Source organism: Megalops cyprinoides, chromosome 14, assembly GCF_013368585.1.
Source record: "Megalops cyprinoides isolate fMegCyp1 chromosome 14, fMegCyp1.pri, whole genome shotgun sequence".
Taxonomy (NCBI): domain Eukaryota; kingdom Metazoa; phylum Chordata; class Actinopteri; order Elopiformes; family Megalopidae; genus Megalops; species Megalops cyprinoides.
In genome coordinates, this window is record NC_050596.1 from 13,238,870 (window position 1) to 13,260,661 (window position 21,792).

At 47.4% G+C, this 21,792-nt stretch overlaps 1 protein-coding gene across 2 annotated transcripts; it reads right to left on the reverse strand.

Moving 5' to 3' along the window:
- Positions 1 to 5,002: 5,002 nt before the first annotated feature.
- On the reverse strand, positions 5,003 to 21,585 carry gtf2e1 (general transcription factor IIE, polypeptide 1, alpha). Of its 2 annotated transcripts, none has more exons than XM_036545293.1 (5): positions 21,497 to 21,585; positions 18,612 to 19,059; positions 8,594 to 8,795; positions 7,776 to 8,032; positions 5,003 to 7,128 (listed from the first exon to the last, which is right to left on the reverse strand). In XM_036545293.1, exons 2-5 carry the CDS (start codon positions 19,054 to 19,056, stop codon positions 6,656 to 6,658), a joined length of 1,377 nt encoding a protein of 458 aa, XP_036401186.1. In that variant the 5' UTR covers positions 19,057 to 19,059; positions 21,497 to 21,585; the 3' UTR covers positions 5,003 to 6,655. The 2 variants fall into 2 exon arrangements, with proteins under 2 accessions (XP_036401186.1, XP_036401185.1); XM_036545292.1 differs by having other exon boundaries at positions 18,612 to 19,148.
- Between the last annotated feature and the right edge of the window lie 207 nt (positions 21,586 to 21,792).

Consider the following 21,792-nt stretch of genomic DNA (forward strand, 5'->3'; position numbering starts at 1 on the left):
CCTGGATTTATTTTGACGTGACAAGCCCCATCCCCGGTGGAACTGGAGCACACTCAATATGGCAGGCTGCATGCTTCCAGACAAGGGGAGTTAGGGAACAAGGGTGTGGGGGCAAGTTTGGGCTGATGTCCTGCCTCTGCCGAGGGATGGATTTAATTTGATCTGCATTCACTAGCACACTGATACAATATATCATATATAACATATAATATATAATGGTTTTTTAAATGAGCACATACATTATGAGCTATGAAGTCCTAGTTGGTGTGAACATGAAAAACTTGCCACACCATCATGTATTATGAGAAATTACACAGAATGGCTGATTTCAAACACATCGTCTGTCCCCTAACAGAAGTCATTCCCCTTCTAAAACTCCACTGCACTCTCCGTTTCTCTGTCTCCCTGTCACTTCATGTCTCTCCCTCTCTCTCTCTCCAGTTCCATGTCTCTGAAGGAATCGATGTCGGGGGATGGGGGAGGTGTGCTGAAGGTCAGCCTTTGAAATCCGACACCTGATTGACAGCTACTCTCAGACAGGGCTGCAGGAGCTGGAAGAGGAAGGGGTGGGAGGAGACAGAGAGAAATTAAAATAAGGGGACTATGCATATCTCTTTAAAAATAAAACTTTACAGCGATGCCATACGTTATCATTTTTCCTTTCCATTACATTTTGTGAGACAGGCAGGGAAAAACAGATTTCCCCTTTTTTATATCATTATTTTTATTTATTTATTCTTTCAGTATTGGTCTAAGATATGAACTCCATAAGCCAGTTTGAGTTTATTTCAGGGAGGAATGATGGAGGGTGGTGTTAATCACTGTATCTTCTTATGCTTATTCTTATTAATAAATCTAATCTTCCTAAAATGCCTCAATGTGTAAGTGCTGTACACGTGATCTTTTGTCATACAAAGCTTATTATAGTCTGAACCTGAGATAGAGCAAGAGACAGCAAGAGAGAGAGAAAGGAGGAGAAAATGTGACTACCTTATTACTCCTGCTGTCTTCCTTAATCAGGAGCACTTTGACTGTTGCTCCAGATATGTATTGACAACAGGCTCTCAGAAGGGAGAGAGGGGGAGAGGGGGAGAGAGGGAGAGAGAGAGAGAGAGAGAGAGAGAGAGAGAGAAAGAGAGAGAAAGAGAGAGAAAGAGAGAGAGAGAGAGAGAGAAAGAGAGAGAAAGAGAGAGAAAGAGAGAGAGAGAGAGAGAGCGCAGCTGTTCTTTCACCAGCATCCACCTGCTTCCTCTGAAACACCAGCCCCCTGTCAATCAGAACAGAGAATCAGCCTTCAGGGGGGAAGGCAGGAAGAAAGGAAAGTGAAATAAATTAATAAATGAAAGATTCCCAGGCTAATGCCGCAGCCTGCCGTGTGCTGGTAATGGCCCCTGCTGCTGCCGTCCAGTGGCAATTCTTCCACTGCAGGTCTCCGTTTCTGCCACAGCCCCGGTTGCCAACAGGCAGCCTGGAAGAGGCCGCGCCCAGACAAACTCCATCACTGTCTCCAGAGGCTGAGACGCGGAGCCCATTCGCCAGCCTGTCTTGCTTAGCTCAGATTGTGGGTGATCTTTCCATTACTGTTTTACACCATGTACTTCTTAACCATATCGTCATATCACGTTACTGTCACTGATGCCTGTATACTTACATGTGAGCTGTGTGTCAAGCTGGCTAGCTCGTTAATGACATTGGTTTGGTTAGCACTAGACACCCTTAACATAAACTAAGGAGCACATCCACACGTTGGGCTATGGTTAACACAGAGCATAGCCTTCCTTCTTCCTTTCTACTGGAGTGACTGACAGGTCTGCAGTGACACCAAACACTTACGTGCTAACGGGTCTAGCTGCAAACGGCTGTGCAGTGCTGGCTCTCCCTGCTATGGCAGCAGCTTGCACGGCCTCTGCTCCAGCTCTCCAGCAGGGTACAGGTTTGTGAAGGCAGGCGTGGCCATGGTTTCTTAAGGGTGGATCCCAGCTTGACACTTTATTTAACTTTCTTTACCTGACCCGCCAGAGAACGGAGTACCAGGATATGGCTGATGCCGAAGCCCAAAATTCACAGGGGAGGTGAGGTGGCCTTTTCAAAAGCCAAGGCTGTCAGAGAGCTCACATTTGTGAAACCTGACCAGAGCCAGGCTGTACAGATGACAGACGTCCAACAGTTTATCCTATCCGATCTGACCGACCTCGCCCAACCTCACGGTAATTGAAGTCTTCCAGCGCAAGCCAACTCAGCCGTAACAATGCAAAGCCAAAGCCCATCATCTTCAACTTCACTTCTGATCGGAACCGAAGTGTTTCCTTGAAGGTACGCATCACAGATGGTGCCCGAAAGGCCAGCTCTCTAAAAAAAATTTAAAAAACAGAAAAAGTGTTGGGAGTCATTTTGGTTCATGCACGAACTGTGGGACAACTTCTGTTTTATCATTAAAAAAAGAAAAACCACACAGGGCCTGGAAAGAGTTTGCTGTTCCTATAGCAACCCAAGATTCCTACCACCTATTGAACCTTAATTCAGCTTCCGTGCCCCCACCCAACCCTCCCACCACCCCATTAAGTAAGCAGAAAAATAACTTATCTTTCTGAACAATCTAACTCTTACCATGTCTTGACTGCAATCAGCACTAGCATTGTCGAGCTTTAAGAGATGGACAGACGAGATATTTGAAACTGATTGAGAATTAAATGGATATTTAACCTGACTGAGATCCATTAATTATGCTGTAATCCTCAATGGCACCCCTCTGGGGCAGCGCAATTAAGGAGCCAGAGTTAGGAGACACCCCGCCACCCCACACCCCCCTCCATTTCCGCTCCTCCTGGTGGGGCCTGTTTTAATTCCCGCTCTGTTGAATAATTCCCTCTTTAGTGCACATGCACACGTGGCCCCCACCACCTCCTCCCACAATGCACCGGTGACTACCCGATCAGAGGGCCCCGGGCAGACACCCTCTGGGAACCCCTCCCTCTGCCTGGGGGGCCCACCCCTCCCCCGGGACGCTCTCTGAGATCAATCGGCGCCTTGTGAAATGATAGGATTCTTTAATTAAACATCCAAAGCGAAAGAGGAGGATGTTTTCGGCGTGACCTTTCGCGTAAAAGCAGCACGATGCAGCATCTTTGGGACACATGCATGTGGAGCCCCCTCCCCACAGGTCCCTCTGCCTCCTTTTGAAGGGAAACCATCTAAGTGGTAAGGGTTGCCAGGTGGTGTAGATCCCACTGCAATGAAACAGGTTCAAGGGAGAGAGGGGAATCCAACCCTATTCTGGCACACCATCATGGTCATGGCAGACAATGGGATCCAGGTGACAAAAGTAAGGCAATCTGTCTCTTTATGTTCAGTGGTGGTTAGTCTGGTTACATTACATTACATTATTCTCATTTAGCAGACGCTCTTATGCGGAAAGACTTTTATCCATTTATACAGCAGGATATTTACAGAGGCAATTGTGGGTTAAGTACCTTGCCCAAGAGTACAACAGCAGCCCCCCAGTGGCAAATCAAACCAGTGACCTTTTGGTTACAAGCCCTGCTCCTTTACCACTATAGCACACTGCAGATTAGCCATTCTCAAAAAGATGTATTTGGACCCTAAGAGGGGAATATGAAACCCCATTAGGGGGGTCCATGATAAACATTTTAAGGGGGATACTGTACTTCAGCAGGATATTGTTCCTTCTGTTTAACATACACTGCTACCAGGCTGTGGCACTGTGCCAGCCAAAGCAATGTTCAAATGTTACTTTCTTCAAACCACATGAAGTCACACCTGTAGTAATACCCATTTGCCTGTTGTCAGATGGGGGGGTCCCATGGCCTTTGGTAGAGTAAGAGTCCATTCACGAAACAGCATGAAATTATTAACACAATGGGAGTAGGTCTACCGTGCATACCTACTAAGTATCAATCCCTTGAAGCTTGACCACCTGTTCCAGGCACAGGGACTTCTGAACTTGCTGCTCCAACATGAGGACAACTGCAGGCCACCGAGGCTGTAGTGTAAGCCAGCTTCTCCTTCACAAGCCTCCGCATATCTTGGTATCTTTTTTGAACTAGTCTTTTTCTGCGCAAAGCAGAATTATCCTTATTTGCCATCTTCTGCTGTGTCATTTCTCTTTCTAAGAGGGAGGCTTGTCCTTTCCTATTGCAGCCTGTGGGTCTCTGTCCATTTCTGCTCACTTGTCAGAACAGCTCAAACTAGTCAATTTTGTACTGAGAATGCAGTAAGTGGATTGCAGAAGTGTTTATTAAAATGGTAATTTGCAGCTGACACTTACCATACATGTGCTTGATAAATAAGGAGAAACGGGTAAAAGGGTTATGCAAGCAATGGCCACCTACATTCTAGCTAAACTGCACCTACAAATGATCTCCTTGATGAATCTGCCCATTAGACTTTTGCAGCAGTATACAGAGAAGAACTGAAACAGAAAGCACGGAGTCATCTTTGACAGTAAGTATATGATGTCTCATCCTCAGATCCAGGATCACACCTTCAAAAAACCCTGATACAGGTGATAATCAATTGTAGCAGATGGTTATAACTCTCGTGAAAACAATGCCATGTAAAGTCACAGATGTGACACATTCAAGCGCTCGGATCAAAATTTGAGCCCAGCCCTCCTCTCAACCATAGAACTCTACGGCTGCTCCGGTGTGCTGCAGCTGAAGATTTACATGTGGGTGTGGCTTCACTTCTACATTCTCTTACTGTTGTCACCATCCATCAAACTGCCAAATGCTCTGAGCAACCTGTCACCATTGTAAACATTTTTTTTCTTCTGGTTAATATAAAGAAATAAGCTTACTTTTATACACAGACTTTAAAAAAAACACCTCTCCTTTGCAGTAGAACGCGTAATTAATCGGATTCCCAAAGCCCAAATCCAACTTTCCCTTATTTTCAAGGCAACAGACGAAAGCAATTTTCAAAAATACACCGAGGCACTTAAACTGCTTAAGGAACAAATAACTGCTGATTTTTTATTGCCGTCAGACTCCAAGCTATTAATAAAGTCAAATTCAGGAACAGAAATTCATGTCTGTCACAGGATTATTTTTTATCAAAGAATTCAGCAGAAAAGATTACATTACAGAGAGCTAAGGTGAGACGAGAGAGCTAAGCGTTTTATGTGCCGTACAGGATACACACACTGTGCAGACAAACAAATAATGAAGCTAAAATCAAACCAAAAAAAAACAATCCAACTATACAGTTTATGAAGAAGTTTGCAGCAAATCCCATATAAATACAAAATGCAATAATTATTCTTAAAGCCTTTCATATCTATATTTGTCTTCTTGTACTGTTAAACACTGCAGTGGTAGAGGGGAGGGAGAATGCCGACCCTGCCGAAGTGAAGACGCAGAGAGAGCGTGCAGCTGTGCCGGTCTGATCTGGATCCACCGGGCTTCGCTCTGACCAGCTGTCGCTCAGAAACGCAGGCTTTTTAAACGTCCGCCCGTCAGCCCCCCCCCCGCATGCAGCAGCTTCAGTTCGCCGTTCCACGCGGGGCAGATAACACTGATTCAGCAGGTCGCCCTGTTCTAGCGGTTATTGCAGTAACCTCAAAGTTAATATTCACTTCTTTACATTTTCCAAGGAAAAAAAAAAAAAGAAACAAAGAGCAGAGGTGAAAGAAAGGATGGGGAGGTGACTGGATGAAAGGATGAAGAAAGGATGAAAGGCAGAGATGTTCACCTTGTGTACAGCATGACCTGACCTATGGCAAGCGAGTCTCCCAAAAGAGGAAAGAGAAGACAAGAGACTTATTTCCACCTCAGGGAGACAGGACTTTAAACTTTGAAATCTGCTGTGTGTTAAGCACCGTCACTGAACATGAGTTTTAAAATCCACACAACACCTCTTCATTAATCCAAAGGCACACCTTATCAACTGGACACCTGAAAAATGAAGAATCTGGAATATAAACATGAGGGTAGGAATAATTCATATGCTGGCATTAGGAAAGAGGACATTCTGCCTGATCATTGCTCAGTGCTGAGCTTCAGGGTGTTTCAATCAAACTACTGACATTTGAAACAATATCAAACTGTCACAAAACATTGAGGCTATCCCATTGGATAGTATGTAAAAGTCAGTTATACTTCTGAGCACTTTTAATAACGGACAAAACCAGAAATGTAACATAAAATAAGGTACGTCTTTTGACAGAACTTAACTCAACATATTCTTAGGGTCTTACTCCTCAAATGTTTGAAACCTTCTTACAAAAGTATGTGTATGTACAAGTGTATAGTGACTTCTGCCTCTCATCTATATGTGCTTTGAGAGAAGAGACTTTAGTAAATTATGGGAATTGCCTTTCAGAGCTAAAATGACACAATTTAACAACTAAACTGGCATTTTTGTATCCTGAAAATGTTGAGTGGTTTAAGTGAACACATTCAGAAATACTGCTCTAGCAAGAGTCCACTCTAACGGAATGTTAAACAAACTGCCACCACAATTAAAAGAAAAAAAAACTGCCTGACCATTTCAACCATGACTTGAGGCCTTCCTTCTGCACTTGAAGGCTAATTCTCAGAGGAAGTGAAGTGAGAGTTTTTAGAGTACAGCTCTAATATGCTCCGCACTCATCTTCACTGGTTAAAATAAAAAAGAAAACAGAAAAACAGAGAGTGGCTCAGAAGAACATGTTCGAGAAGATTTTTCGGCCCATTTCGATGTAGGCTTCCTTCTCCTGCGAGCTCATCTGCTCCACCAGCTCCGGGCGCTGGCTGACATCGTGGTAAGAGAACGGCCTCCCGCCCACCATCACCACGGGGTCGTCCTCCCCCACCTCCTCGAACTCTTCGTCCTCGTCGTCCTCCTCCTCTTCTTCCCTCTGGGCGTGCTGGACGGCGTGGGCTGGGGGGGGCCGCGGCGGGGAGTCGTCGTCCGACTCGCTGGTGTCGCTCTCCGAGTCGCTGGCGTTGGCGGGGGCGAGGTGGGCCCCGGCCCCGGCCCCGGCCCCAGCCCCCGCCCCGGCCCCGCTGGCGGTGGCGGCGCCGCCCCTCTTCTCGTGGATCAGCAGGGCGCGCATCACCTCCTCGTTCTCGTTCAGCTGCGAGTCACGCCCGGCCTCGGCCTCACGGAGACCGCTCAAGTCTTCTCCAGCTGGAGTAACAAGGAATACAAACTGCACTGTCATTTCATTCATTCTAGCATGACATTATTACATTACTTTGTAGTCATCTAGCAGGTGCTGCTATCCAAAGTGACTTACATAGGTTACAGTATTTACATGTTAGCCATTTATACAGCTGGATATTTCCTGAGTCAATTGGGGGTTAAGTACCTTGCCCAAGGGCACAACTGCAGTGAACTGAACCAGCAACCTTTCGGTTTGGAGTCTTGCTCCTTATCACTATGTTATTACCGTACTGCCACATTATGACTTTACATTCCATTCCATGTGTCCTGCTGGATGGTATTTGTTGCTGTCACCTTGACATTGTATGAAAGCACTAGTCAAATTCCTTGTACGTGTAAAAGCGTACTTCACCAATAAAGTCTGATTCTGATTACCATTTTCATTTTAATTGTAGTTGTAAATTGCAGTGAGATGTTGGTACTTGAAATAAGTGCAATATAAAAATCACACTGTTCTTTATTATATTCTACATTATGCACTATGCATTATATTCTATGGTTGTGACTATACTCTTTAGCATAGCTGCATGGCTACGGATGATGTTCTCTGCAGCAGAGCTGCAACTCCAGAGCTCTGGCAGTGCTCTCTGCGGTCCTGCACGGCGGCTTACGGTTCTTGAGGCTGTCCGTCTCGCTGTAGGCCCCGTGCACGGTGCTCTCCCTCAGCCACACGGGCCTCTCTTTGGGAGCCTTGCCCTCGGCGGCCTGGCGGCGCTGCTCGTCCGGCTCGTCCATGCTGATGACCACGTTCTGGGTGTACAGGTCCGCGTACGAGGAGCCCTTCGTCGACCATGCCTCCTGGTGGGGCCCGCCCGCCCCTGGCCCCACCCCCGCAGCTCCGGCCGTGGCCTGTGCCGCACGCTCTCGGCTGCAAGAGACACACAGGACAACAGAGAGTGAATTTACAGTGCACAGTATACATGGATGTGACTGTTTAGAGCATACACTGACTTTACAACATACAGTATACAGTGCTGTGACACTGTACAGCATACAATGACTTGACACTGTAAAGCATACAATGACTTTACACTGTTCAGTATAAAGTGATGTGACAGTTACATTATATGATGTGATATATTATCATGGCGGCAATGTAGCATAGCAGAAGGCGGGAGTGTAGCATAGTGGTAAGGAGCAGCACTCATAACTGAAAGGTTGCTGGTCCAATTCCCTGCTGGGGCACTGCTGTTGTACCCTTCGGCAAGGTACTTAACCCAGAACTGCCTCAGTAAATATTCGGCTGTATAAATGGATAACATGTAAACACTGTAACCTATGTAATCCACTCTGGATACAAGCGTCTGCTAAATGCCAATAATGTGATGTAATGCATAGGGTGATGTGACAGCGTGAGGTACACAGTGGCTGGATGGCGCTATCAGCTGGACAGTACGCAGCGGTTGGACGGTGAGGTGACGGCCCGCACCTCTGTTTGAGCGCGGGGATCTCGGCGGGCTCCGGCTCCAGCAGGTCGTGGGACAGGTTGATGTCCTCCGTCTCGCGCAGCAGCATGTAGATGGGCTCGATCTGCTCGTTGAAGCGCGCCACCACCGTCCGCGCATCCTTCTTGGGCAGCGCTGACTCGTCCTCCTCCACCTCCGTCTGACAGAACGTGCAGCGGAAGGTCTCTGCGGGAGAGGAGGAGAGGGGGAGAGGGGGGAGGAGGGAGGGAGGGAGGGAAGAGGCGAGAGGGAGAGAGGGAGGGGGTGGGAAGTGAGTAAAGCGGGTTCAGGAAAGAGACCTATTCACATCCAAAATGAGCCATACATCCACGCAGGATCAATACTGCTCATTAATAATATATTAGGTGTCACAGGGTTCCCTCAAGTGGTCTGCCCATTATTATTATATCTTGATCTGGATCAATGGGCCTCCAGTGTGCATCTCATTCCCAATGGAGCTCAGAAAAGAAAGAAAATGTTTCAATGAAAGGGTCCCGCTAAGAGACACTTATGGACACAATATTTTTGTCACACTTTTGATTGCGACAAGCTGGTGGGGGCTGACTTGCGGCAGAGGCCCAGAGGTGCATCAGTGATGTTGTTCCAATCCCAAAGTTGGATAACTACGACTAAAAGCACCAACACGTTTGGAAACGGACTTTGGGCCTTGCAGAAGAGGCAATGCAGGAGTCCATGCTGAAACAAGGAGAGCTTCTGACCAGCATGGCCACTGTCTGCACCCAGGCCTCCACCCTCTCATCTGCATTCAGGAGGAGCAGAAGCTCATTCTAATACTCTACACAGCGGTACAGGACAAGCATATGGCAAGCTGAAAACCTACATGTATTACAAAACCTACATGTATTACAAAACACAGGGCTGGTAGGGGTCTTACAAAACACAATGGCACACCATCATTCAGGCGTAGACAGTGGCATTACCATTTTGGTTACATTCTGGGTGGAGGGGGTGGTTCCAGAGATGCAAGTGAAGTTCTTAAGTTCTCCAGCATGGCTGACACAAAGATGATGGAGAGACGGAGGCCACAGAGCATCTGAACACACCCCCAGACCACACAGTGTAAACGGGCATCTGTTTCTTTCCCCCGGTGCAAAATTACAGGTGGCTCCCCTGCCAGTTAGAGCTAGAGGCATGCTTTAAAAATGATTTAAAATTCAGATTTTCTGTGGCTGCCAACATCAAATATTCAGATGATCAATGACCACTCCAATGATCAAGCACAACCCCTGCATTTCCTTAAAATGTCAAACAGGAAAATGAATATCAGTGATTTATCCTGCCATTAATCCAGGGCTCTTCCCCTCTATATAGATGACAAAGATTTTTTGGAAATTAATTTAGTACGGAAAATAGAAGCGAGCGTGCACACCAACCCACCAGGAGTTGAGCAGGTTTTAGAGGAACCACCAATGAGACTTCAAACAGTGCAGCAGACACATTAATTCCCCGTGCCTTGTCATCCCTTTAAAAAGACATCCAAAATACCATGAGCAGACATAACTGGGACATCACTAGGGCCAGGTTTCTCTATAAAGCACACTGTGGGTGTGTCCGGCTTGCCAAGTGAGGAGCGGACGAGGAGTCCGTGACACGGCGAGTTCTGAAAGGAAAGTCCGCCCTTAAAAGCGGCAGCCCTGACGTCTGATCGCTTTTCCTTAGCCTCCGATGGCAAACCCTTTCACCCGATTCCATCTGTGGCTTTTTCGACTCTCCCGCTCAGACAGACGGACGTGGGCGGCCGGCACGTCTTACCCGCTCCGCCTCTACCGAACCTTCGCTTCAGGAGGGACGCAAACGCCAGCGAGACTGCCGGGTTCGGGAGGCTGGGAGGGAGAACGGTTTCCATCTGAACGCCAAGGACCCACACAAGGACGCGGAACGCAGAAAATAAACAGCAGGGAAAACCAGTCCCAGCCAATCAAACACATTCACAGCTCCACTTACATGAAAACAAACATTAGACAAACGCGCTCGCATAAAAATATGAGATGTGTCAGAGAGCTGGATATAGACACATTGCCAAAGGCTTCTAAATTCACCATAGTCCTTCACTATCTGCTCCCAGGGCCCTATACAGACTTAATGATCAGTATATTGTTCCCGTCTTCAGTTAACTATAGTAATATTCATCTGTTGAAATGTTCTCAATATAGCAATACCATTTACGATAATAGAAAAAACTATTGTTTCATACAGTACTGCATATTAAATAAGAAACATACGCACGCCTCAGATTAATTACATTTTTAGAAGCTGGCAATAAAGAGGACCTGCCATATCCTCTATGCAATATGTCAATGTCAGGGGAAGCAGAAAGGAAAGCACTTTGCCTTTAATTGCACAGCCTGTCTTTTTGAAATCAAAGGTAATCACAGGCTTTGCTCCGAACAAAACCAATCATAAGTGCAGCTCGTCCTACCAAAGCCCAGGGCTATTACCGGTGTCTTCTGGAATCTTCTGCGGCAAATTAAATCATCTTTCTTTTTTAGCTTTGCAGACATGAACGCCAGTGAAAAAGCAGAGGCATACCATATGTTGATGTGTATGTATGTACAAATATATACATATATTTCTCTCTGTTTATTTTCCACTACACTCAGGTTGCGCTTCTGGGCAACCACATCAAATGATGCTCGTGTGTGTGAAAGACACCCCACAGGGAGTGAGGCATTTCCCCCCCTCTGTCCACTTGTCTCTCTCCTGGTTCCTTCTCCTTGCGCACCTTGCAGCATTTTTACTTAAAAAATACAGCACTTTAAATAAAAATATATGAGGTTATACTTATATCTGCACATGCTCCTGAAATTCCCCATGTACCTGGTAAAATTCCTTTTGCCTCAACCTGCACGGAGGAGCAGAGGGAGGGGCAGAGGGAGGGGCAGAGGGAGGGGCAGAGGCAGAGGCGCAAAGCTAGCCAGAATGAGACGGAAGATGTGCTTTTCTGCCAGACACCTGCAGAACCCCAGGGTGGCTCTGATCTCGGCCTCAGCGGCGGCTGTGCCCCATCTCTCCCCAGCTCGGCTTTAACGAGCCGCCCAAAGAGTCTTCACAGCTTTAATCGATGAAACCCAAACACCCATCCCAGACCTCTCAGACCAGCTTCACTTTCTTTCGCTTTTTCCTCTAAGGATACGGTGCTTCAGCATGAAGGATACAGAAGTAATATGAATTACACGTAAGGGATACAGCAGGTCTGATAGATTATGTGGCGTGTATAATCAATGACATGCACGTGTGTGAGGAGATGTATTTGTTTTTGTGAGGGAGAGCCTCTCTGTAACCTGGCTTCACCCCGGGCTGCTGCTCGGCGTTATTCCGAGTGCCACTGAAATCAGCAGGATTCCAATTACCCAGCCCCGCTTGCATTCCCACCCGGTCAAATCTAATTCGCTCTCCGCGTCTCTGACTCACACGGAAAGGCAGCACCTGTTTGCGACCCCCTCGTCGTGACCATCTTCATTTGGAGGGGGGGGGGTGTTTGCACAGAGCGGAATGTGGTGGAGTAAGGGGAATCAGTCCCCACAGGGGCGGAAGGGTCCAGCCACTCTTCACACAATGCGGAACCGTCCGGAAGCTACCATCCTTTTGTGAATCCATTACGTCACCCCGTCTCCCACCCTGAAGACTCCAGGCTCATTATATTCTGGCAATAGGCTGACATCAGCACGGGCCCTGCAGTAGCACAGAATTAGCCTCTGAATGACTGACGTACACTGACACACACACACACACCTCTGAGTTACCTCTGGCTGTACCCAAACCGGACCCATACAGCAGTTCATTCTGGATTTTTATGTCGTCACCTCGAGCGGACGGCGAGATGTGTTTAACAGCGGCTGCCTGTCAGGCCTTTGACTGCCTTCCACTATAAAACCCAGCTCTCCGAGTCAGATGCTCCGCTTCTCCACCTCTAGTATTTATTACTTGGCTGAGGGCCGTACTGGGGATATGAAATTCAAAATGCAAATGAATATGGCAGCTCCGAGGCGCTCCCATAACACCTGGAATGTTCAGTCCCTGGAGAAATGTTGCGGGCAAACCACCAGCCCTTCTCCATACCAGTGAACCTAACCCTCCCCCCGCCCCCCTCTTCTTCAATCCAAAAAGAATGCTGGAAAGGCCAGCAGATTCCACCACAGGGGCCGTCTCGAAGTGTGCAAAGTAACAAGTAAATCTATGCACTGTGGGAGTTGGCTTGGTTGACCGCCCCCTGTGGGCGGCTATGTGTGGTGCAGAGATTAGGATTTAAAACCAGAAGGCTGCTGGGTTGAATTCCACAAGGGGGCCGCTGCCTTCTGAAGGTGTCTTTGAAGGTAACAAACCCGAATTTCCTTTTGAAAATACGCAGAGGTAAAAACTGGCAAAACAACAGGTGAAGTGCGGGCCGGCTCAGCCTCTCCAGATAAGCCTGTTGGAGAAAAGAGCGGCTAAACGAGCCGCCATCCGCGCCCACACCTCCCCGGATGCCAACCGCCCTCTCAAACGAATGGGCGCAGATCGCGTCCCGTCTAGGGCTGCAGAATGGAGTGATGTCATCATGCAGCACGGCGTTCTGGACTCGGTCCAGGCGCGGAGAGAAAGAGAAAGAGAGAGAGAGAGAGAGGAATAAATAAATAAATTAGCCTACGCTCAGTCGATAAAACTTCATTTGTCAGTCCTGTCAACAAGGCTGTACAGTGTAGGCCCTGCTTGTGGAATATGGAGAGCGAAAGACTTAAAGCACACCGAGGGCAACTTAGAACCCGTCACGTAAGTGCCCCTTTGGGCTGTCTTTTTGGATACCTGAAAGACTCATGCTCCTAAAACTGCTCCTCCCGTCCCGCTGAGACCCTCCCTTCCCTGTTCTCTTTTAAAACCGATGTTTGTGTCTAAGAAGTGCATGCACATTATTTAGGCCCACTGACAACACTGCTTATGCACTCAATATAACCGGTTGTTCAGAGGCAGAGGAACTGGTGCCATGCAGTCTTTGTTTAAGGAATGACAGGCCCTATTGTCCCGGCCTTTGAGAAGACTGACCGCTCTCAGTAACCACTGGGCTGGCCCGGAGACCCGAGGGGCGGGGGGTGTATACACACACAGACACACATACGTAAGCCTGCCAATTCCAGCACCTTCTTGGCAGGGGTTCTGACCAAAATAGATTCATTGAGGCGGAAAAATAAATCCCGCCATTTGGCCAGAGTGGAAAGTACGCTGCTCGGACAACGCTGTTCGTTACCGACAATAAGGCGCTGCCGTGGCGGGAGAGTCCGGTCTCAGTCCCCAATGCTCGAATGACGGTCCGGTCCGGAGCCTTCCATAACACATGTTGCAGCCACAGGGGTGCAAGCCTCAAGCAGTTACTGATGGCCTTTTGTTCACCGATGAAACCAATCAAAACATATCTGCCGAAGTAACTGTATGACTCAGTAGTTCCCAGAGAAAAAATAAGAATTCTTAGAAAAAGCAGATATAATTTGATGGGGTGGGAGGGGGATGAGGGGGTTAAAAAAAAAAATCTTTATTTGTATGACGAGTACATGAAGGCACTCCTAGTTTGGTCGTTAACTACTATAATGAGTTGTACTGCTTAGGTGCTGTTGTACCTCATGTTGCAGTCACAGCTAAGGTGACCACCATCTCACAGTTAAACACAGACCAATTTCACTGAGAACGATCTGCAGCTGTTACAGAGTGCTTACTTCCTGAAAAAAGGACTGTCTTTTTCCGGAATTAGTCAGGGGTCATTTCAAACATTTCCACCGATTAATAAAAGAGGTCGAACAATGTGGTACATGTTCCAATGTTTTATCTATAAGGTGGCCATTATGATTCGGCCCAGCTCACTTCACAGTTCACCAGGAGTATGGATGCAGCACCTGGATGGGCCAATGCAATGTTTTCTTACATTTCTTACCCATCCAGCTGTCAACCCTGTGCTCACCGATGTAAAAGGTAATAAATAAATGAAGGCTTTGGAGCATCAATAATCACAGCACGTTAAGGGCTCTGGCATCATAGCTCCCTTGTGGCCCATGTACTATCACTAGCTTTATGTACTCAATGAATTAACAAGCAGCCCATTTATTAATTAACAGCTTCTTTTGGGGGGGGGGGCAGGGACAGGGGCAGGATCTTTCTGAGCTTGTTATGCTGCAGCAGAATATTAGATTAAGACGGACTTGTAAACTCACTCTGCCTCTCCGCAGTGTAGCCCGGTATTTTTACAAGATCCTCTTTCGGTGAGCGTGGCCTATTACTTAAAGTTGAAAACTCCTCATTTCCACTTTAATATTTCATTGTATTGACAAACCCCGGGGACTGAAAAGCCAAAAGCTCTCTGCAGCGGAGGTGGGGTGGAGGGGGGCGGGGGTGCTCTGTGTGTTTGGGTGCAGGTGAGACTCCCTATTGCCTCACGGGCGCGGAGCAGGGGCGCAACTGTGAGTTACGACTCGGCCGCCGCCGAGAGCGCGGCGGAGGAGCGCGTGCTGTTGCCGTCGCTTGGAGAAATGCGGCCTCTCGCTCGCCTGCTCGCTCACTCACGCACTGCGTTGTCACTCCGAGCCCGGTAAATAATTCCGGGAGAGACGAGGAGAGGAGGACCGTGGTGAACTACGGTGCAGGTGAATTATACATGGCGCAATGCTGAAAGGCAGATGTGGACCTCACAGCATAGAGTGCGATCACTCAGTGTGGAACAGAAACATCCATATGAGAGAGAGAGAGAGAGAGAGAGAGAGAGAGAGAGAGAGAGAGGAGGAAGAGAGAAAGAGAGAGCACCAAGGAAAAAATACTTTACATCCATGTACTACTGTGTGCATCTGAGATTTTCTGCAATACCAGCCCCCTGCCCATGAATGACATCTGGTATCTATAGCCTTAGTTACCAGCCGTGTGTCAGGCCTGAAACCACAGCTGGTAACAACCACACACAATACATGCACAAAGGCCGAGCGGTATAAATGCGGCCGTATTCACCTGCTCGGTCAGAATTCAATACACTACACCATTTGCTAGCATTCAGCTATACATGAAGACATGCTGAGTGAGGCCCCATCTCTAGAAGCAGGCTGGATCAATGCTCTGTGCCATATGGGGGGAAAGGGAGGGTAAAGTGGTTAAACTGAGCGTGTGAGAGCGCAGAGGGGAACGGGTTCATCTGGGCCCAGAGGCACGGGGAGGTAGCATTAAAGCGTCCGCATCCTGAAGCCACACCCTCCAGGCCTCCACCACATGAATCGGAATTGAAAAGGGGAAGCGGAGGCAGTACACTGCTGTACACCGTCTGGTGCCACCAACAGTGCAGTCGTGGACATACGGGTTTACTTCCCCTCTCTGCTGCAATTCAGTTCGCTCTGCTCTAACCCCCCCCCCCCCCCCCCCCCCACCACCGTCAGAAAACGGAGGGGGGCCAGAGGGCTGGTGAACAGCACCGCAGCCCTCTCCCTCCTACAGAATTGGCCTTTTACTAAAGAGCGTCTCAGTTTACTCCAACACGTCCTCCTCTGTGTTTCATTTTCACAAAACACGTTGAAGCATAAAGCCTTTGCTTCTGCAAATACAGTACAGTTAAGATGATTTCAACAGACATTTAGAGTGCTTTTCCGGGAACGTGTGGCACAGGTTCTCCTTAACTTGTTGTGTCCAAACTTGTTGTGTTCAGCATGGTAGACGTACTGACCACACTGGAAACGATACTTGCGGGGTGAAAAGCGGGATTACTTCTTTAAAACTGACTCTGCTTACGAATGACAGAGCTCTCCATTAAAGCTGTAAATGCGTCAGGGCAGAGCCTTGGACAAATACTGGGAAAAATATGTGGAGCCTTGGGACTATTGAAAGAGGTCAGGAAAGAAGGGAGTCGGCAGACAGGCGACTTTTGTATGAAATGTATTTCACAATTACATCAGCAAAATCATGTCTGGTAATGTTGCATACTGCTTTTGCTGCTGACTTCAGGCTGACCTATGCTGCCACCTAGAGCTCTGACTGGACAGTACACCAATAACCTACGCAACATATTGTAATGTACTTTAATGCAATGAAAAGAATGGATTTTGGTACCTTCAGCAGCACCTTTTTAACTTCCCGTATTGACAGCCCATTGTGGTAAGCTCTCAGCAAGGTGCTTACTGAATTTAACTGCTGCAATGTTGTTTAAAAAGAGAAGGCATCCTGCTCATTTACTGGCATCCACTCAATACTGTCACAGTGTGACAGAGGATGACAGAGAGCTGCAATACTAAACAGCTACTTTGCTGCCGAGATATATAACATATGGCTTTGATACGGACAGAAATGGCAAATATGCCTTGGGCATGTTTAACTTGTGGCTAACGTATTGCTGCTGGCAGGCATCGGACATTTTTTTTGCGCAACGTTGCATTGCGGCCAGGAGTAGGACAAGATGACGCAGGTGCGGGTGGCCACGGTATGAGCCATAGCAGAAACAGACAGGGTGCAGGGTGCCACAGGGTGGGAGATGGATCAAAAAAAAAGTCCCACACTGGCCCCTACATCAGGGATCCACTGTACACTACTGCCACCTAGAGCCCAAACCTGATATCACAGCAATGATACAGATCAGACGATAAATATGGGTAACACAGGTCAGGCAGAGCTAGTTCTCACAGACACGCCCATCTTGGGTGGAATTGAGGGCCGGTCAGCCCATAGAGCCTGCATTTACTCAGATTCCACATCTGGAGATCAACAACGTTGCTATGGCATTTTACCAACACTATTGTCACCTGGGGAGGAGTGGGAAGGTGAAACTAAATCACTCTCTTCACAGAGCATTTTTGTCAGTTTTTAATCCTATTAAAACACCCCTGTTGAATAATCCCCCCTGTGAAAGACGTGTGAAGACAGATGAAGATCAGCCTATAAATCAGGTTCAAAGCTGGCCGATTTTCACCCTCTGGCTTGGGGCGGATCAATAAAGCTTCGCAGTACAGCTGGCCTTGCTCCAAAATATCTAGTGTGATCAAGAGATTTGTGGCAAGGCTCAGTGAGCTTTACATCCTGCTTGATGTCCGTTTTTGCCCATTTTCCGGAGTCACCACAAATAAATTACGAATAAATTACAGCGACCGTGCTCTCTTCAGGCATTGCCCATTTGCTCTGACACAGCTCTCTGCGTTTCTGGCCAGGCATGTTTCAGTGAAGGTGGTGCTCTCCCACACTGCGACGGCTGTTCACCAGCTCCAGTAGAAGCTGTGCACGGCGTGCCCTCTGTAGAGCTCGCACAGCATTACTGCACAAGACAAATGCAGCAGACACCCTCAATCTCAGCACATGTACTGCGGAGTTACCTCTCCAGCCCAGGACAAAGATGGGGAAGAGGGAGAGGAGTGTCGCTGGGGGACTCCAGTCAAGGGAATTCTGCCAGGGGCAGGAAAATATACCATGGGTACAAGCATACAATGAGAGTGGGTATGGTGGTGGGGGGAGCAGAACAGTTTATGTCCGTAGTCTGTATTCTACCCATGCACTGGAGTCTCAGTTAGCTTGCAGATGGAGGTTGCTTTAACTGTGAGATACTGAATTACTACAGTTACTGCTGAGTTTCTTATCGGCCAGGAAAGTTATTACATAGAATGGGATTTCTTATCTACCACAGAGTTGACTTATTACAGACAGAACAAGGTTTCTTATTGTTCAGGGAGCTTAGCAGAAAGGACTGTCTTTATAGTTTTTGAGGAATCTCTTTGGTCAACAGCTCAAGGGGGAATTAGAACAGTGAACTGAAAAGGAATGGATGGCTCCTTTTAGGCATTCGACAGCTAGTGCCTGCCTCTGTTTTCAACACTATAAATGCTCCTGTGCTTCCGGGCTGCATGCACAAATTTTAATTGAGCTGGTGAAAAGTGTCATTTTTTGTGGGAGTGAACTGTGGGAGCACACTTGGCAAACAAACACCTATGAAGGAAACCATGAGAAACAGGGAACACATAAAGGATAGTTATAGCATCCCCGACAACCCCTTCCCCTCCTCACCAGTCATAGGATCGAAGAGCTGGTTGGCCTCCAGGTCCGTGAACGTGCTGAAGCAGCAGGGGCAGCGGAAGGACGCGCGGTTGGTCGAGTCCCGCTCGTCCGTCTCGATGCGCCGCCGCATGTGGTCCAGCTTGTACTTGACCACGTTGACCAGCAGCCGGTAGTTGATGAAATAGTAGTTGTGGCGCGTCGTCTTGCCGTCCGGCGCCGTCTCCACCCGCATGCGACACTTGACGAACTTGTCCGACTTCAGGGTGTTGAGCACCGAGCGCAGCTGCTTGCGGTCGAACTTGAGCAGCTCCAGCATGTCCTCCTCCCGCACGCAGGGGTTGCGGATGAGGATGTCCAGGGCCAGGGCGTGCTCCACCCCGTAGAATCCCCGCACCACCTGCTTCGCCAAACGCTTCAGGGCCGCCGGCACCTCGGTCAGCAGCTCCGGTTCCATCGTCTCACGGGCCGCGTGGGTAGGAGAGACAGCAGAAAGGTGGCCAGGTAGGAGGAGAAAGGCTTTAAAGGATCCTTCTTATAAATGGGGCTCTGAATCAGGAAAACAGGGGAATATGAAGGTCTAAAACGTGACATTACTTTGATGTACAGCACTGTGCAAAAGTTTTAGGCACTTGTGAAAAAGTGATGTAAATTCAGAATGCTTTCAAAATAACAAAATTAATAGTTTTTAATGTATGTGTTAACAACATACAAAGTGCATGAAACAGAAAAATCAATAGTTAAATCAATATTTGGTATGACCACCCTTGGCTTTCAAAACATCACCAATTCGCTTAGGTATACTCCTGCAGAGTTTTGTAAGGTACTCGGCAGGTAGGTTTTTCCAAGCATCTTGGAGAACTTGCCACAGTTCTTCTATGGATTTTGGCTGCTTCAATTCTTTCTGTCTCTTCATGTAATCCCAGACTGACTCGATGATGTTGAGATCAGGGCTTTGTGGGGGCAACACCATCTGCTGCAGGATTCCTTGTTCCTCTTTTTGGTGAAGATAGTTTTTTATCACTCTGGCTGTGTGTTTGGGATCATTGCCATGCTGCAGAATGAATTTAGGACCAATCAGACATCTCCCTGATGGTATTGCATGATCAATAAGAATCTGCTCATATTTCTCAGCATTGAGGAGGCCGCTAAGTCTGACCAAATCCCCAACTCCATTTGCAGCAATGCAGCCCCAAACCTGCAAGGAACCTGCACCATGCTTTACTGTTGCCTGCAGACACTCATCCTTGTAGCGTTCTCCAGCCCTTCGACGAACAAACTGCCTTCTTCTAGAGTAAATATTTCAAATTTGGACTCATCGGTCCAGAGCACCTGCTGCCATTGTGCTGCATCCCAGGTCTTGTGTTTTCGTGCATAGATGAGTCGTTTGGCTTTGTTTCCACATCTGAGGAATGGCTTTTTGGCTGCAAGTCTTCCCTTGAGACCACTTCTGACCAGACTTCTCCGGACTGTAGATGGGTGTACCAGGGTCCCTGTGGTTTCTGCCACCTCTGAGCTGATGGCACTGCTTGACAGCTTCCGACTGCGGAGGGACATCAACTTGATGTGTCTTTCATCTGCTGCACTAAGTTTCCTTGGCCGACCACTGCGTTTCTGGTCCTCAACCTTGCCCATTTCTTTGTGCTTCTTCAGAAGAGCTTGGATAGCACATCTGGAAACACCTGTCTGCCTCGAAATTTCTGTCTGTGACAGACCTTGCTGATGCAGGATGACCACCTTGTGTCGTGTCTCTATGCTCACCCTTGTCATGCTGTAAGATTAGCAAACTGTTCTGCAACCTCACCTTTTCAGTATGGCTGATCCTCACCCAGTTTTATTCCCTCTACACAGGTGTTTCTGTTTGTTAACTGTGGTTAAACCTGCTTATGTTGCTAATGATTACCACCTGTTTTGTTCAGTTGTTTGGTATAGTTGTTTTATCATGCATTGGAGCATATGCCTACAAAAAATGTTTGGAGGGTCTGGAAGGTTGTGTTAGTTTGCCACTTTCTTTCTTTAGTCTTAGTGGCACATTTCACATTTTGTGAAAAATCTTACGTGCCTAAGACTTTTGCACAGCACTATACGTACCGCTACTTTATACCTAACGTTAGCAAGGTAACTTTACAAGGATTGTTGTGATATACAGCTAACGAATGGAAATTACATACATAAGGCAAACTGACATGAGCCAGCTTGCTGGGAGTACTGTAACAAGTGTAGTGAAACTGACAAGGCGATTTTTAAGGGATCCGATTATGTTTGAAGGCTGCGGTAACTTAGATGAGGGACAGGTGATTACAATATGACAAAAATGTTAATTTTACAAGTTAGCCAACGTTAAATTAGGCAAACCACAAAATGTAGCAGTCTAACAGGCAGACCTGAATCTGAATTGTATTGTTAGCCTGTCAACTTTATCAGGTGACGTTATTTCCAGGCAAGACAGCCTGCATCGAAATAACGTTCAACCCAGGTTCTCGCTCAGCCAACAGTGTAGCAACCACAGCATGTTAGCTAGTTACCCAAATTGCTAGATATACACTAATGATCTACGATAAACTAAAAAAAAAACGTAGCTACATAACGTTAGCTACTTTAAAACTTTTTAGCTGAAAGGCTCAGCGACGTCATTAAGGTATTCAACTTGCTAACCAGCTAGTTAATTAACGGAGAGCACTGTGCGCTTTTGTAGATGCGACAGTTAACTGGCTAACCGCAGTTTTACATGGTAGGTAGCCAACTAGCTCGGTAGATGGGTATTAGTGGTAAACTAACGTTAGCTAACGAAAGCAACCTATCGTGTTAGCCAATAACATGGGAAACGAGTTGATTCTCATCACTTCTACGCTGTGTAGGTGTATAACATATATTCGTTAACGTAAAGGTGAACTCACCCGTATTTTCTCAATTTAAACACCATATAGGTAATTTAAAAAGCGTGAAGCAACTACCTAGCTACTCGCACTTCACCAAAATGTTTCGGCATGTGGATACCGGAAGCTATTGCTGTTGGGCCGATGATGTGATATCCACTTCCGATTGGCTGAAATGGGGTTTTTAACCGCCTGTCTGAGCCAATAGACTCCGGTCGTTCGTGAGCTCGTTTAGATGTTGTCAAATAGGTAACTTCAAGGAGGCGGAATCGTCAGGAGGTTTTGGATTGACGTCTGATGGAAGGCGTAATCAGCCA